This window comes from Siniperca chuatsi, linkage group LG14 (genome assembly GCF_020085105.1).
Source record: "Siniperca chuatsi isolate FFG_IHB_CAS linkage group LG14, ASM2008510v1, whole genome shotgun sequence".
Classification (NCBI taxonomy): domain Eukaryota; kingdom Metazoa; phylum Chordata; class Actinopteri; order Centrarchiformes; family Sinipercidae; genus Siniperca; species Siniperca chuatsi.
The window spans coordinates 22667158-22682527 of NC_058055.1; the positions used below are offsets into that span (position 1 = coordinate 22667158).

General features: G+C 38.4%; 1 protein-coding gene across 17 annotated transcripts in view; it reads right to left on the minus strand.

Moving 5' to 3' along the window:
- Nucleotides 1-15370, minus strand: part of ncam1a (neural cell adhesion molecule 1a) — a 246876-nt gene that overhangs the window by 146919 nt on the left and 84587 nt on the right. For 15 of the 17 annotated variants that reach the window (XM_044221768.1, XM_044221767.1, XM_044221766.1 and 12 more), the window contains exon 2: nt 1210-1278. The exons of the other annotated variants lie outside the window; for them this stretch is intronic. In XM_044221768.1, coding sequence (XP_044077703.1) covers nt 1210-1278 — 69 coding nt within the window. The remainder of the gene's footprint in view (nt 1-1209; nt 1279-15370) is intronic. 17 annotated transcript variants of the gene reach the window in all.

The window sequence follows — 15370 nt, forward strand, 5'->3', positions numbered from 1 at the left end:
CGACTCATCTGCTGGTCTAGTGTAGTCAACATTAATGGTGGCCATTGGGGTGTTCAGTAGAGGTATTGACGAGTACTGTATCAGAAAGGTATTGCATATTGCCCACAGAGAAAAACACATTGTGAATAACAACAACAAAGGATCTTGGAAAGGAATTGAACATCGAAAGTTACAGCAGTGTCTTGGTTGAAGGTGCTACAGAATCAAATTTGATTCATCTTGATAATGTTCCCTGCTGCTGGCATCATTTACACAAGAATTTATCAGACTGAAGGACATGCGCATGGCATAAATAACTGGTTCATACAAATCTTTGATATTGAGAAGATATTTTGACTTTAACATCTTAGTAAAATCAAACCTTCAGACTAGATTCTAGGTTAAAAAGTCACTTATGTCATTTAAACGTTTAACCTTCACTGTTCTTGTCAAACTGCCCCCAACAGACCTTGGCACAAGTGTCACCACTACATGTTTTCCTCCATGTCTTGGCATTGTTGTTTCTCAGAGTCACTTTGTTATAAAAGTGTAACCTTTTCAAAGAGCCGCAGAGGGACACAGAAGAGAGGCAGAGCTGATGGAAAAAAAGTTAAAAAAAAAATGGGACTAGGACCCAACTAGGAAGGGCTAAATTTACTAAAGAAATTAAATGTATGTTTACTTATGCTGTAAACAGGTGAAAATGTGTTATTTCTTTGCATGCATCATTCTGTATTGGAACTGGAGTTGAAGAGCCAATTTGAAGCATTAACAAAGTCTGAAGTGTCAATTGAAGTGTAAGCACTGGAAGGAGTAGCGGTGTTCTTACACATAAGAGCCAGATTTGGCTACATAGCATTCACTTATTTAGCCTTAGAGCAGCTGCAAATTCACATGTTCTGACAGGATCCAGAGATGTTTGTCAGTCTATTGGGGATGTCGGTCATAAGTCTTCATAGGCAAATCGCAAGTCACTATACAAATCCTGTAGGTCTCTTAATGCTGACTAACTACTACTAGGTCAAGTAGATCTGAGCATTTTCCTTTTAAAGGCGTTTTTCCCCTCACTTAGACCAAGTCTCTTTAATCTATAAAAATGGAACTTTCAACAGCAAGTGTTCATACTTTGGTACATTTGGTATTGCTTTAAAATTAATAATTCAAGCTTGAATGTACAGTTGCTTCGTTCAACACTATTTCAGTTGCCAAATGGACTCTGTCCAACTGAACCTTCTGTCTGGAACTGATGGGTGACTGTGACTCCCTCAGTGTCCTGGTCCTGGTCCTGGTCTTGAGTTTCTGAGATTAAATGGAGATTTTATGAGCACACCCTCTGGGTTTACATTGACTTGTCTACAAGTGGACAACTAAGAACACCAATTTAGCCTGTCTAAAGAAAATAAATTGTGTACTCCAGTGTTCTGCAAATCAGCTTTAGCGGGATGCCATTTAAACAATACTTCTGTTGCAATTGTAAGAATATTTATCTGTACTGTGTTTATGTGCAGTATAAGTACTGCTCTAGTGAAATAATTAAGTTTGTTTGCCACCTTCAATCTGACCTGAGCCTTCTGAATGAAGTCTTATCCTACAAGGGTTTGGCCTAGTTCTATTTCCATCTCTCTTTTCCATCTTGAATAACCATACTAACAACAAATAAAACCTTCGGTTGATCTTCTGTTGATACAGGCATTTCACCACAAAATTCAACAATTTTGTAGATAGGATATCATATTCTTTTGGGCTTCATCATGTCATCATTTCAGGTTTTTAAGAACGTTATCTTATTTTTTCAGCTGCTGAGTGTAGAAACATTTATCTGAGTAAAATCCTTCCTTATATTGGATATTTTACACGTAAAAATATATTATATTTGAAATTTCAAAGGATAGGAACTGAATTCAACTACCAGTGAGGTAGCCTTTAACAGAGTTATGAAACAAGAAGATGAAGTCCAGGTCAGTATAGCTGGTGTTCTCCAAACAAAGTTGTGCCAATGTAGGTATCAGGTTGGGGTGGCAAACTTCAGAGAAAGGTGCCAAGGGTGGCAACATTTAGGGAAATTTTTCACATTGCTATCTCTCTCTCTCTCTCTCTCTCTCTCTCGCTAAATAGAGAGAGAGAGAGAGAGAGAGAGAGAGAGAGAGAGAGAGAGAGAGAGAGAGAGAGAGAGATCTATATATCTGTCTATTTATATCTCTCTCTATCTCTATATCTCTTTCTATATATATCTATCATCTCTATCTTTATCTATCTATCTCTCTCTGTCTATCTCTATCGCTATCTATGTATATAGTAATTCTGCAAATGTCCAAGTCCATCTATCATTTTCACATGCGGGATTGGTCAGATCATCAGAGGTTATCGAATTTCGGAGTTTTGCCTGAGTTATAATGAAAATCAGGGGTGAAAAAGCAGACAGTAATCAAGCTCAAGAGCTCTTGAAGTAATAGCTTGGCATTTAGAATTTTAGTTTTCTTCCACAGCCGTGGGCAAAAAGTATTAGCTTTTGTCCTGCTGTTTCCCTAAAATGACTTATTAGCTTTTGTTGCTGATCCTCAGTGAAAGCGCTGAAATTCAAAATGTCAAGGTACATCTTCAAGTTGGGATCAGACATGGTTTTGAAAAGGCGCAGAATATCCACACAGAATGCAGAAACAGCTGTGATCACCTCCTCATTTGAATGGTTTCACACATGCTGCTCTCCTGGGGCTCAAAAACTGAAAGGATGGAAGGTGTGTGTGGGCGTGTCTGTGTGCTTGTGTGGATGGATGATGATCAGTGCAGTTTTGCTATCAAATCAGCAGCTATTGATTTATCTGACAGAGCGGATAAATAAAGCTCGCCATTCATGAGGCATGTGTGTGAGTGTGAATGTGTGTGTGTGTGAGAGAGCCTAGAAAGTGTTTCACAGTAGCTTCAAGCTGCAGTGATCCACTAATGGGCTTGTGCTGCCTTGTTCCTCATTGATCCAGACATTGGAGGGCTTGCCGATGGCTCATGAGCCATATTCTGCGGCCCAGACGCCAGCATTTATGCTAGTCCATTAAACCTCCTAACACCCCAAAATGACACCATATGGGAACATCTCAATTATTAGATCATCAAGGTACTGGTTCCGCATTTCTGCTATTTACTTTTTACTCACTTGCCCCCATCACCACCTCCATCACAATGCCCCTGATCCTCTCATGCAATTATGAAAACAACATAGTGTATGGTTCACTTTGCTGGCATTATTAATCAGAAAACAAAATTAAATCTGACCAGACCAGATGTCTTTCTGCTTAACAGAGCACCGTATTGCATTAACTCTGTGTTGTATGTCAGTCACAAACCACTGAGCAATGTGTAACTGAGGCAGAAAACCTTCTTGGTGACTGATTTAATACATGGAGGGTCATGAGCGTATCAACAAGCGTATTATAACTGCACTATATTTGTGTTTACAGGTTGAGAGCTTGATTTACTGGCTCACCTCTAAAAATGTCATTGCCTGGTGCATGTTTTCATCTTACAAAAGTGTGAAATGAAGCAAAAACCTCCCCTCCTGGAAATGTTAAGGACTAGCCTCACAAGAGAAATATATATATATGTGCATATATATATATATATATATATATATATATATGTGTATATATATATATATATATGTGTATATATATATATATATATATATATATATATATATATGTGTATATATATATATATATATGTGTATATATATGTATATATGTGTATATATATATATATATATATATATATATATATATATATGTATATATATATATATATATATATATATATATATATGTGTATATATATATATATATATATATATATATATATGTGTATATATATATATATATATATATATATATATATATATATATATATATATATATATATATATATATATATATATATATATATATATATATATATATATATATATATATATATATATATATATATATATATATATATATATATATATATATATATATATATATATATATATATATATTTTATTTTTTTTTTTTTTTTTTACATTTTTTACACACACCTGCCTAAATCTTTTGCACAGTACTATGCATATCTTTTTCATTACATATGTGATTCTACCTTAGATTTGTGATGTTAAAAAAAAAATAAAAATCACATCACCTCCAAGTGTTTGGTGCAACTTGTTTTGTTTGTGTTGATTAGTATCCTCAGATCAGCGTACAGTTGCACTCCAGGCTGATTGGTGCTAATCTCTTTAAGTATTACCATGTGTCCATGTTGTGTTTTGAAACCAAAGCTGAATACTTTATATTAAAGTTATACTATTTAAGCTTTAGTCCTTTAGGCCTGTTCGCCCCTTTATCAGTGACATTGCAGCCTACCAACATTTCTCTAAGATACTAATCCCCATCATTTGTAATTTACATTTTTTAAACATAACAGTAACAAAGCTGAGCATTTTCACTATCTCTTCAGTGCCTCGCCCCAACCCCTCCCTCCTCCAAGACTGCATGATTTCAAGGCTGGGGGAGCCGTAAATGTAAACTACCTTTGCTATTATAGTTACAGAAAACAATCTGGGAGAAGTGGGCTATGTCACACAGCCATCAGTCTCAAAACCCACACAGTGTCATGAGGGAAGCCAGGTGAAGAATTGCATCTGGAGTGCAGCAGAATGCCACACCTGTTGTACACCCTGAGGACGGATGGCATCATCTCAAGTGCGTAAGTGATGTTTGTCTTTCCTTAAACTCCATTCAAAAATCAGTTGTGCCTCGGCCTGAAGCTTCTGATATAAAGTGTAATTTTTTCCCGAACACTGTTGAGTTGTTAACAGGTGTTTAGTGGAACCAATCCTGTTGGAGCCTCTGCCCTATACGTCAATACTCCAATCATAGCCAAGCAAGAACTCCTCAAAAGGCAACCTCAAACAACTTGCCTCAACAGATTAGTGAGACATTGTAATCTGTAGCCTGATCATATGAACAGTATGTTCATTTCATTTCAGCAAAAATGTATTCACTGAAATATGAGGAGAGTGTGTACTACAACTCAACGTCAGCTCTACATCAACATCATAGCTAAAATGTAAAGATAAAGTTACCTTCTAAACATTAGGGCCGCATATCGATCCTCAATACATTTTTGAATTGTGTCCAACATAGTAACAGTAACTAAGGAGGGTGCTTGCTTAGCATGTCAAAGTAAACTATTGTTTTAAAGCTGTATTGCATAGCAACATCCACGTTAATGCTGTTGAAGAGATGCTGTTGGTCTGTGGACTAAAAGTAAAAATCGGAAAATAGGAATAAAACCTCACTGTCACTGTGATTGGCACAGGTGTTTCAGGGATGTGATCGGGCTGAGAGTGTATTTGTTCATCACCACACCATTCAATTTATATTCCACTTCAGCCAGCCGTTTTGCACTTTGCACTACTGCACACATGAACCAAAATACCAGGTATGTTTGGAGATACCTACACAGTCCATGCGCCCAAGACTTTCCACTTTGCATTGGTTATTGTGCTTGTGCAATTAAAATAGGGCCCTGTTGGACTGGCTTGTCCTCTCTGAGCATACATGTGATGAATCATCTGATTAGTTGGCAGATGCTCTTAAAAATGACTCCAATACTTTGCTTTAAGTACGAATAAGTTGCTTGGTCATATTCTTGACTTTTAGCAAAGAACTTTATTACCCCTCAGTTAGTTCTTTAGAGCATTCTTACGTGTAGACATTTGATAAATATGGGCCCAGATACTTGGTTTGAACCAACCTGGCTCAGTGTCAGTCCTCGAGCGTTACTGTCCTCTTCATGTAACGAGCCACACCAAACATGCCTTGGTATTAAAAATGGCATTTCTGTGGGTACTGAAGTACTTAGTGCTGTTTGTTTGGCAATGCTTTCTAGATAATTGGCTCACTTAAAGATTATGAACCAAGCACAAACAATTTGGAATGCAAATGTATGCAAGACATCAAACTCTCCCCTGGTGTACTTTTTAGCAATTCAGTTTTTAGATCACAGACAAATTTCTGCTTCAGGCAGAAGACAACAGGCTTCTGCTCTTGTTCTATGACTTCTTCCTTTTCAAGAATTAATGATCCCAATCTAGTCGATGTGATGTGAATGTTATGGGAGACCCGAGGAAAAGAAAAGATATTGCATTGTTGTGATTCAGTGTGTCATCAGCAGTTTGGATGACAAGCCCCTGAGGTCAGCAGCTCCAACAATTAGACATCAGCCTCACCTTGCACACACACACACACACACACACACACACACACACACACACAGATTGGTCTCAATAAACGTCAGCAACAACAGATCTACTGGTTGCTATGACGACGTCTTCAGCAGCTGAACACTATGTGAATAACAATATGGCCCGGTGCTGCCGCTGACATCAGAGAATGACCAACGCCAGCAGGCCTTTCCTCACTGCTAATCATTTTAAGTAACGACTGTGGGATTTTTACCCTCCACAGATAGACTTCAGAGTGTTCCCAGTTTTCACTTTATTGGAGGAGAAACTGTGAGTGTATGGCACCTAGATTTTTTGTATCAGAAGTGCATGATGTGCTTATTAACATGTCTTATTATTAATACCTTTCTGAGTATTGCTGAGGTGTTGTTTCACAATCTTATCATGAACACTGACAATTTAAACAAAGATTCTCCCTTTTTCACATTTCATGCTTGCCACAGATACTTCAGCAATTCCACGTGCTGCTGTGTCTTTGATAAATAGTATTTTCATTTGTTTAGAGCAGTAGTATTTTTTAATCCATGAAAAGAGCACTTTGAATTTATTGCTGAACTTCCATTGTGTGTGCACTTATATCTGAAGATCTGTTATTCAAGCTTACATTTATCTACAAATCTCAAAACTGTCATTCAAATATTTGGCAAAAAGATCATTTCTACTTTCAAAGTTTCCAGAATGTGATCAAACAAATTTTGTTTACAAATGAATGAAGTGTCAGTGACATCATCGAACAAAGTGAATCAGCCTTTTGGGTTAATCACTCCCCGACGCGTCCTTTGTCAGAAAATGGTAATTTGTGCAAAGACTGCAGCTCCTGGCTTCTCTGACCGTCATAGGCTAAAGGTCTGAGCAAACTCACTGTCTCTATTCCCACGCCATCTTCTTCACAGACTTGTGTGCACTGTCCACAACCATTGATGTGTACATACTGCTACTATGAAGGGGTTTGCCATTTCACTACAACACAGTAGTTTGTGCTTCAGACAAATCTACAGCAATGCAGCAGAACCACCACAAAGGTCAATGTAAAAAATGTTACGTGCTGTTTAAATAAATAAATTCATCACTGTGTCTTTCTTTTGAAACGTAGGCTTCACAAATCTTGACATCCTTGCGTTTCCAGAGTTGGAACAGTGTATCTCAATTACCGCAAATTTAACCAGTTTACATGTTGACGGTTGCTTTACACAACATTAAAGTTTTCACTCAACAGTTGGTCACACAGACCAGGTATCAATCATCAACAAGCAGCCGTGCACAGTCCTCATGGACTGAGATATTTCAAATGTCAAAAGCTTGGTCTGTGGGCAAGCAGCAATTACAGAACTGCAGACGTTTCCGGTGGTCGTGCAAGAGCTCAAGACACCTGTCAATCAAAAATACAGAACCCAAAACCTATATCTTTTCTGTAAATGTGTATCCTTCAAGGAATTTTCAATATAGCCAACAATACACTGACAGAAAATAAATATACAGGCATCCCGCAACTCCAGTGCAGTGTCAGTCTTATAGTTTTATTTATTTATCTATGTATTCGGAGCCAGCATTTAATGGACATTTAAAAAACTGCAGCTTAAGGCACTTCAGCACTGACTTCACTACTCAGTTATATACCATTTCATTATTCAGTACATAGTCTCAAAATCATGTTTAATACATTTTGACAGGCTAAAAAAGAAATACTGAGGCAGAGCATAAAAAGCTCTGTGAAGAAATGTTGTCGAATGTTATTTGAAGGTAGAAAGTAACAGCCAAGTGTGTCAGAGTTGGGGGGGTGGGGGGTTTCTTAACTTGCCGACACACTCCGACAGAGTTGTGATGACCATGATGACATGTAGCACTTAGGTCAATAAGAAGTCAGTCGTGTGTGAAAGGCGGAATCATGGTTTATCAGACTGAAGAATTGCCTCTACATGTTCTCACATCACATTGAACTAACTCAATAACAGGGGCAATTTTGCAAGTAGCAGCCCATTGGGTACCTCTCTGAAAATGAATGCTGCTGAAGGCCAATTTAGTGAATTTTGTACCTCTGTTTCCATTTTGAATTCAAAATCACTTTCATTATAGTCATGTAACTATGAGAAGGTAATTTTAAAGTTCACAAATAAATCCCCAGCAGCTAAAATATTAGGCTAGTATGAGTGCAACCACAAACTGCAGCCTCTCATGATGATAGAGCAGTGCTGTATAAGATATGAACTCTTTCCCACCATAACAAAACAAGGCATGCCAAACTAGCTAGAAAAAATGTTCCTGTGCTGCTCCCACTGTGCTTCCAACCATCCTTTTTATTAACGTGAAGCATTGTCGCAGTCTGGCACCAAAACGCCTCTGTGATCCAAAACTCCCCCAGAGAGAGGAAATGAGGGACAAAAAATGAAGAGGGAGAGAGGGGGAAAAAAAACAGCAGAAGAAAGAACAGAATAAAGTCAGAGTTAAAGTACAGAGAAAGAAGGTACGAACAAAGAGACGGAGAGAAAACTGAGCAATAGGAGGGACGAGGGAGGGAATGCAAAGCGAGACGATATACTGTAAGAAAAGAGAATGATGATAAAAGAAAGGGAAAGCAGGCTCTGGCTCTCAGATGTAGCTTTCCCCGAAAAAGAAGGATTTCAAAGTAGCCAAATTGGCATTTTTTTTCTTCTTGCTTGTCATAGGTAACAGGGGTATGCTGCTGAGGCCCTGCAATAAACCCTCTGCATGCAGCATTTACATATGCATTTCATTTACAAAAAACGTCTGTCAAAGGAATAGGAGTAAGACTGCATATTAGAGCATATCAGAGAGTAAGACGGTGCAGGAAGTAACATGAAAGGTATGTTTTCAGATGTTGTACCCAAGCAGCAACCACAAGCTGAGTAGTAAAGTAAGTGTGTGCCTTATAAGGCGCACAGGCTAATGGCCACGAGATCCTGGTGACTATTTATTTTTTCACTTAAATGGATTTTGAATGTAATGTTAACATGTCCAGTTCAGCTCTAATGTTCCTGACAGGAAGTTGGCTCAAGCAATCTGCTTATATGAAACAGAGAGTCACACAATGCACTGTTGAGATATAGGTGTGCACGTCCACTCCTCCGCAAGCCTCTGTGACCTACGTACTTTCACACCTACTGTATCTTTGCGTAGATCCGCATCGATGTTTATGTGAATGTTGCATATTTCGAGCAACACGTTCTTGCTTATGGTTGCACATTATTTCACTAATTGACAGCTTATGGAGGTTGTGCAGTAAAAAGCGTTGCAGAGCACCAACAAAAGGCAAAACATGGACGTGAACAATTCAAAAATCTGCTTTGCAAATGTTTTATGAGGAAGGCAATGCATGCATTACGCTGTTAGGAGAAATTCTGCAGGTTATCTTGAAAGCGATAGTGTTGACAGGTGTCATGGTCAGCTCCACCTAGATTTTCTCTCCGTTGCTCGAATTAGGATTATTTTTCCTCAGTAACTGACAAAGACTGTGAGAACAATAACACTGGCAATTAACCTATATGCAACTGCCAGGAGGAAGATAACCACTTGATTTGTCTAACTCAGACTGCTAAAGCCTGAATAGCTTCGGCTGACCAAAGATGAGCAACAAAAACCAAACTTCAAAACCGCCCTCAGAAACAAGTGGGTGAAGTCACAGATGCTATAGCCAAAATGTTTCTTTAAAAACTCAAGGTGATGCTGTAGGTAATGTCAGACAGCATTGCTCTGTTTTTTTCTGTAGAGAACGGTTGTGCTATGATCAAGTATACAATGACTCTCCATGATATAATAATCAAGATCATGATAATGTATGTAGCACTTCTTATTCCCAAAGTAAACTGTCTGACCAATCACAGCTGTTTGGCAGTCAGTAGCTCTCAGATGCCACGTGTGAAGAAATTATTTTTGATTGAAAGGTTTATGCATTTAAAGCAAGATGTAAACCTTTTCATTGCCCAAACAATTGTGATCTCAATATTGAGCAAAATAAATTTGGATAACTGTTTATCCTTAATTATGTAGCTCCTCATTTCTTCCAAAATCCCAGGTTGAAGTGTTGTAGCGTTCCTCAGACACCACCTTGTCATGGTCTGACATTCACCTAGTAATGCTATGCTCATGCATATTGCTTGCCCAGACAATCCATCACTATTGCTTGAGGAAAATGTCAGAAGTGCTTGCTTAGGACAGGTAGGGGTTATTTGTGAACGTTGCTGTCAAACAACATCAAAGCACTCAGTGACCTTTGGAGAGCTCAAGAAGGATTTTTATCTGCATGCAAAATTCAACCTTGGAACAAAAATCCCTCAACATGTTTTGCAGAGAACCGTACTGAGTACATGAAGGCTACAAAAACAAGGCCTAAAAAGGAAATGGATACATAAACAAAAGTGGCAATCAATTTTTGTTGTGTATATGTTCGGTTTATGAGAAGAGAAGGCATATCCACTAGGAGCGATTACTTATGATACCTCACATGGGAAGCAATGATAAACACAATATTGCCTTTCCAGCTACATACTGTAAATCAGATACTATACTGTGTTCCCCACAGAGTTTAATTTATTCCGGTTCCCGGCCAAAAATCATTTTCCACAAATGCAATAAATCCCCTCATACAGTGGATGGATCCCATTTACAGTGGTGTCATCAATTTTTCCAAGGACACAAACCTGCCTTATCTCCAAAATCAAATACCTACTGTTTAAATGACAGGGCAAAGGAAACACTGTTTAAGTTTATCTTCTCATCAATTTCACATATCTACCCACCCATATTTCATAACAAAAGGCTTAAAACATGTTAATTTCGGATCTTTGGTCAAGTGGGTAAACCATAAATGGCAATTTAGTTCATAATCAGACCTATGTCAGGAACAATCTTTTGGATGTTTGCCCTAATTTAAAGGAAAGGTTTGGCATCGTTCAAGTCTATATTAATAAAATACTCACATTCCATGTGTATGTTGAAAGAGTAAATGGACACTCTAAACATTCCCCATGATCATACTGGCAGTGAAGTGATTCCTTCCACTGTGAATACACTGTAAGAGATCTTTCCATGTAAAAATGCATTCTGAAGTTCAGCTGAAACTAATATGAGGCTTCAGCTGTCTGGGTTTGACCAAAGTTGTGGTCTTTTTAGTATGTAATTCCCTCTGTGTTTCCCCGGACAGTGTTTCCTCACTGAGACGTGGTGGATTGATACTTCCCAGTAGTCACAACACTGACAATAAACCTACATGTGACTGCCAGGATGAAGATTAACACTTGAATTGGCTAACCAGGATTAGCTTCAGCTGAACAAGGATGACGACTATGGAACGAGGAGTCTGGATTTTGTCTCCTGTTTCTTACAGTGGAGTTGTGCTAGGAAAGGATCATTTTATGGACTGTATGGACAGGGGCAATCATTTTAGCAATCACTAATTCTTTAGGTACACATGGCATGTGAGTATTGTATTAATAATAATTGTTTGGCTTGAAAAAAGGCTTGAAAAAAATCCAAACCTATCCTTGAACATTCTTCATTTTCCAAATCTAAACACAGAAAGTTTGAGCTTATCACAGTAAATAACTCTGGTAGTATGAAACAACTCATGAATGCTTAGCTAGTGTCCCAGAAAAAGTAATTTCAAAACCAATTCTAATCAAACTGACCCTCTAAAAGTTCAGGTGAAATGAAAATAATGAGTGAGAAATAGCTCAGCAAATTGTTCAGGATTTGGTCTGGTGGGTTTTAACCCCAGCCAGTAACAGCTCTCAGATCAGCAGTACAGCAACTCTCAGCAAATAATGCAACAACCATCTGATAACTGACAAAACTCTGTTGCTCTAGTATTCCATTCCTATTTGGTCTCACAGAATATCAAGTGATGGAAACACAGAAGTACAGAAACACAGCTGAGCATCCAATTAATGCACTGAACTCAGTGTTCACATGCAGCCTGTTTACACTCGGGGATGATCTGTGATTGAATGATTCATACAGCTCCCCCTCTGGTGTGCAACAAGGCAAAGATGGCTGATAACTCAATCCAGTTGAACACCAGCCATGCCCTGCAGCCACACTACCAAAATGAAACGCTCCATTCCTCTGTGAGCACTAAAGACAAACTAAAACAACCCACTGCATGAGAGGAGAATGCACAGGCCATTTCTGCAGAAAGGGTTAATATCTCCAAAAAGATGCTGCCACTACAAAAATGCCTCAGGTCTCTAGGGACTGGTCTTCTCTGAAGAGAGATTTATACTAGCTGCTTTGAAAAACGTTAATTATTGGCCAGCTATTTCAGTCGGATTGGTTGTAATTATCAAATAATTGCCTTGAAAACAACTTAGGATGTACTCAGCAGGAATTATATTTAAGAAGTCTGCCCAACAAACAGTGCAGCATTGCCTATAATTGCTGTTATACAATATCATGCAAAAATGAATGTAAATTCACATTACATGGGATGAAACAAGACAAGAAGTATAAAGCATCAACAGCGACCCCCCTAACTGCAATGTTCATTACACCCCATGCAATCAAAGTGTCGGATGAAACAAACACAGTTTTGTTATTCTGTGAGCCTTACCAGAGAGTTTGAACTTCCATGCTTGATACTACCATTAGGAGCCACCAAAGTCAGAAATGGTCAAATGCTACATATATGGGTTTTGAGTTCAGTTAATTTCCATCATCAAACCCTAACTTTTTTTTTTTACCAGTTTGAGCGGCCAACATGCCAAATTTCCTGATGCCAATTTACAGCAACAATCAGCACTGGTTAGTGTGTTAGTGTTTTCTCAGTGTCCGATGGACTGACAAGTCATGCATAGCAAGTTTTTCTTCCCAGAACTAATACAAAAGGGGAGAAAAGTTGTTTACACAAGGTTTACACTTGAAAAATGTGTAGGTAGGGTTCTAATGTGTGTCATGGTAGTGATTTTTTTTGCTTTTAAGGAGATAGTAAGACTAAACAGAAGTATGATTTAGGGTGTGTTTGCTGGTTTGACAGATGCCTCAGCATATCATTGTCAGCCATCCAGCCTCACATGCTTGCACATTCCACCACAGCTCCGTCAGAGCTTCCATCCTGTTGACCAAGTTTGGATTTTCTGTTTTCAAAACTTCACTTCAGAAACCTATAGCTGACATCACAGACGGTACATACATGCTTTGGTGTCCAAAGCAAATTTAGTTTATTTTAAGATTAATAAACATCAAGCAATCCCTGAAATAATCTAGCATCTATTAAAATGGACCTGGCCCAAGGTAAAAAGATACAAACTTTAACCAGTGCAGCAGATGTTGGCTGCTGTGGGGGTAGAAAGTAAAGGATGACCTTTACATGATATAAAATCATAACAAATGTCCTTTTGCCTGGTGATTTGATAATGCTTTGACCTTGTTAACCTCAGTCTCCAGTAAACCCAGCTTTGAAGCCCTGTTGGTTTTACTTCCCACTCAGAATAATGAAACAATTGGATTGGCAGAGGGAGCGTCAGGGGAAGTGAGGCCTCCTCATTAAAAGCCCTTTATTCATTCTTATTGCATTACAGACATCTTTTGTGCTGCTCTCTTTCTCCATTCCATCTTCAAATGTATTCACCCCAGCCTCTCACTGGTTAGAGGCCTTGCAAAGTCACTGGGTGGTGGGAGTGCTGCAGTCATTACGGTAAGGACTTTGTGTGTTACTGTGTGAATTTATGAAACTTAAGGACGTCATAATCCAGATATCATGTAACTCGACATCATTGTAATGCACATGACATAGGCCTAAATCTATTCACTGAGCACATTTTGAGCAGTTCTCTAGATTTGTTTTTCCAGGCCAGAACAATACTTTTATAATTAAGGTGGCATCAGATAGCCTGAAAATGTTGAACTCGATGCACTTTGAGAACTGTGGTGCAGTTCACTGAGAAGCAGAAGCATACTTTGATTATATTTTCCACACAAATGCATTAATATGGAATGTTTGACAATGTTAAGTGAAGAAAAATTAAATATATTTTTTAAAATAGGTCTAAATAGGTCTAGTCTCCATAACAAATCTTGTTGTGTGATTGGTCTACATCATAAACTGCAGAAAAACATGTAGCATCTGTGATGTTTTAAAGACTGGGGTGCACTAAATTCCAAGTGACATGGTGTCTTTTTCCTTTAAAGCGAGAAGAAATGACCAAAAACATGACTGCCAAACAATGTAAAATTAACTTCTAATTAATATGAAGCAAGGGAAGAAATGTTCTCCCTCATTTTCTTCCAGCAAGGATATAAAATGTTTGCTTCCATCATGAAGTGTATTCCACAGTTCACCAGGTAAAACATGAGGGTCACTCTAGGTGTACTGTGGCAAAGAAACATGGTTACACAAGTAAGTTGATGTTTAAATTCAAAATGTTAAGTTAAAGTTTTTTGCTTTCATTGTTGCTTCATTTTCATTGACTAATATTACCCCTTTCACAGAGAACGGAGGGAACTTTTCCTAACTTTTCCGAACTTGACCTCTGGGTCAAGAAACAGCCTGGCAAGAGGATGACCAAAAAGGAATGTTGAGTTTATTAATTTACGACCTGCTAGCTATATATATATATATATATATATATATATATATATATATATATATAAAAAAAGTAATTTTATGTGTGACCTCACTTGTCATAATAACAGATGTTGTACCTGATTGCCACCTATGAGCCTGCAGTTAACACAGCTGTCTATCAGGTTAGTGGTCAGTGGATGATATGCTGTTTATTCATAAGATGTGTTTGGGATCCTTTGGTATCGGACAACCCCAATCCCCTTTGGTTCCTGCTCTCTTTGTCTGCAAGTGGGCCGGCCCGCCCTCACAGCTGGATCCCCGAGCCATACAGAAGATGCTGAAGGTCGGCATCCAGCCAACTCTGAAAGAAAGAAACTGTCTGAAATAAACCTGTTCCAGTCTGTGTTCTAACACTACAAAAGTTAGAACTGTAACAAACTCTAAACACTGCCACCACGTCTCCATAACACCCAGTTGTGTTATCATGTTGTCATCCGGCTGCCTGCTGAGACTGACAGTGAGACAGAGGGACCGGCTCTGGCCGAGCTGCCACATGGGATCGAGCGTTCCCGAGAATACCCGAGAGCCCCAGGGAGCTCCGC